Here is a 3,071-nt window from a genome sequence, read left to right on the forward strand (position 1 = left end):
CTCCTGGGTTCTCTCCCTGGCTCTGGGAGGGGAGTGGGGGCTGGCGGGTTAGAGCAGTGGGGGCTGGGAGCCAGGACTCCTGGGTTCTCTCCCCGGCTCTGGGAGGGGAGTGGGGGCTGGTGGGTTGGAGCAGGGGGTCGGGGAGCCAGGACTCCTGGGTTCTCTCCCTGGCTCTGGGAGGGGAGTGGGGGCTGGCGGGTTAGAGCAGTGGGGGCTGGGAGCCAGGACTCCTGGGTTCTCTCCCCGGCTCTGGGAGGGGAGTGGGGGCTGGTGGGTTGGAGCAGGGGGTCGGGGAGCCAGGACTCCTGGGTTCTGTCCCAGAAGGGAGTGGGATCTAGTGGGTTAGAGGAGGAGCAACAGCCGATGGACCCCAGTCGGGATCCAGCCCCCTTGACCGCACAAAGCGACGGCCGATGGACCCCAGCCAGGATCCAGCCCCATGGACCCCAGCTGGGATCTGGCCCCATTGACTCCGTGGGGCAATGTCCGATGGACCCCAGCTGGGATTCGGCCCAGTTGACCCCACGGGGTGACGGCAAATGGACCCCCGCTGGGATCCGGCCCCATTCACCCCACAAGGCGACGGCCGATGGACCCCTGCCGGGATCCGGCCCCATTCACCCCATTAGGCGACGGCTGATGGACCCCAGCTGAGATCTGGCCCCATGGACCCCAGTTGGGATCCGGCCCCGTTGACCCCACGGGGAGACGGCCCATGGACCCCAGCCAGGATCTGGGCCCCCCCTTACCTTGGTGCTTTTGTCAGGGGTTCACTGCCAGTGCCCATCTCACGTCCGCCTGCCGCAGCGTGGCCTCGTGGGCGGTCAATGGGCCCTTTGTCCCGGCTGCGAGCCCTGGGGCCGTCTCTCCGTGCGAACAGGCTGCTGCCGAGCTGGCGGCCGGCCTCCGGGGACAGGACGCGGGGGCAGCTCCAGGACTGTGACGGGGCCGGGCTGGGTGCCAGCCAGCCAGCCCCTCTGGCGTTTCGGAGGGACAGGGTCTGCTCCCAGCTCTGGCACCAACTGTGCCTCAGTTTCCCCTCCTGCCTCGTGCTGTGCAAGTTCTTCGAGGGCAGTGTCGGTCTCTGACGGGGGGACGGGGGGCGCACGCTGGTCTCACACGCTGGGCTCCCCCTCTCCCCCTTCCAGGGCTCCGCTGGCAGCCAGGATGTGGCCCGAGCGCGCCTTCCCCAGCCCCGTCGCCGCCCTCCTGCTCCGGGCCTGCTTGCTGCTCCCCCCGGCGGACGCCTACATCCACGCGGTGAGTGGCCTGGTGCCAGGCCCCGGGGGGAAGGGGGGCACTTGTGGGGGCAGGGAACCAGGGAGGAGTCAGGTGGGGTGGAGGGGAACCGGAGCCCCCTTCATGCCAGCCTGAACCTTCTCCCCCCAACCCCGCAGGTGACAGATCACAACTCCAGCATGGACTTCTCGGACCTGCCCGCCCTCTTCGGGGCCGCGCTGCCCACGGAGGGACTCGTGGTGCGTACCTGGCACTCGGGCGGCAAGATCCAGGGGGCTGGTGGGTTAGAGCAGGGGGGGCTGGGAGCCCGGACTCCTGGGTTCTTTCCCCCGCTCTGGGAAGGGAGTGGGGGCTGGTGGGTTGGAGCAGGGGGGCTGGGAGCCCGGACTCCTGGGTTCTCTCCCTGGCGTTAGGAGGGGAGTGGGGGCTGGTGGGTCAGAGCAGAGGTGGGCTAGAGCCTGGACTCCTGGGTTCTCTCCCGGCTGCAGGCCTGTGGGGTATTGACTCTGGTGTCCTGCTTTGCTCCAGGGCTACCTGGTGGAGGCCAAGCCGAGCAATGCCTGTCAGCCCATCGACGGCCCCCCGGACCCCAGCAACGTCACCCGGTTCATCGCCCTCATCCGCAGATACGAATGCAACTTCGACATCAAAGTGAGGGGGGCCTCGGGGGCAGGGATGGGAGGGCAGTGGGGGCTGGTGGATCAGAGCGGGGGGGCTTGGAGCCAGGACTCCTGGGTTCTCTCCCCAGCTCTGGGAGGGGAATGGGGGCTGGTGGGTTGCAGCAGTGGGGGCTGGGAGCCAGGACTCCTGGGTTCTGTCCCCTGCACTGGGGGCGGGAGCGGGAGCTGGTGGGTCAGAGCAGGGGGTCTGGGAGCCAGGACTCCTGGGTTCTCTCCCCGGCTCTGGGAGGGGAGTGGGGGCTGGTGCGTTAGAGCAGGGGGCTGGGAGCCAGGACTCCTGGGTTCTCTCCCCGGCTCTGGGAGGGGAGTGGGGGCTGGTGGGTTAAAGCCGGGGGGGCTGGGAGCCAGGACTCCTGGGTTCTCTCTTCGGCTCTGGGAGGGGAGTGGGGCTGGTGGTTAGAGCAGGGGGTGCTGGGAGCCAGGACTCCTGGGTTCTCTCCCTGGCTCTGGGAGGGGAGTGGGGGCTGGTGGGGACTGGCTCTGGGAGGGGAGTGGGGGCTGGTGGGGAAGGGCTGGGTGTCCCTGATGCCTGGAGCATGTCATGAGGGAGTGGCCTTGATCCCTCCTTCGCCCACCCCCGTCCACCTCTGCCTCCTGCCTGTGACTCTGCCCCCCCCCCCAGGATTTCGAGGTGACATAAGGAATGGGGCGGGGGCCCACAGTCTGCGTCGAAGGCCCGCAGGGCGGGCGCGGCCCCAGCAGGAGAACCAGGCCTGAGTCACACCCAGCGCTGACGGGTCCCTGACTCGCTGGGCTGGGCAGCTGGGCCTGCCTGGGGGCAGGGAATGGGGCAGGGGCCTGTCCCTGCTGGGGGGCGCCGGGAGCAGAGGAGCCTCTCAGGGAGCTGCCCAGGGATTCAGGCCCTGGGGCCGGCCGGGCGGGGAGAGTCCTCATAGCCCCACTGCAGAAGTGTCCTTAGTAAACCACTTCCCCCCTCCGCAGCTCAGCCTGAGCAGCTCTGGGAGGTAAGAGCCTGGGGGGCTGGGAGCCAGGACTCCTGGGTTCTCTCCCCGGCTCTCGGAGCGGAGTGGGGGCTGGTGGATCAGAGCAGGGGGGGGGCTGTGAGCCAGGACTCCTGGGTTCTCTCTCTGGCTCTCGGAGCGGAGTGGGGGCTGGTGGGTCAGAGCAGGGGGTGCTGGGAGCCAGGACTCC

The 3,071-nt window shown here is 69.1% G+C and overlaps 1 protein-coding gene across 1 annotated transcript in view; it reads left to right on the forward strand.

Annotated features, from left to right (window-relative positions):
- RNF167 (ring finger protein 167) overlaps positions 1 to 3,071 on the forward strand; it is a 22,941-nt gene that overhangs the window by 5,065 nt on the left and 14,805 nt on the right. Inside the window, 3 exon segments of the mRNA XM_075071325.1 lie at positions 1,149 to 1,260; positions 1,398 to 1,478; positions 1,768 to 2,304. Coding sequence (XP_074927426.1) covers positions 1,168 to 1,260; positions 1,398 to 1,478; positions 1,768 to 2,304 — 711 coding nt within the window. The 5' untranslated portion in view covers positions 1,149 to 1,167.

This window comes from Chelonoidis abingdonii, chromosome 11 (genome assembly GCF_003597395.2).
Source record: "Chelonoidis abingdonii isolate Lonesome George chromosome 11, CheloAbing_2.0, whole genome shotgun sequence".
Lineage (NCBI taxonomy): Eukaryota > Metazoa > Chordata > Testudines > Testudinidae > Chelonoidis > Chelonoidis abingdonii.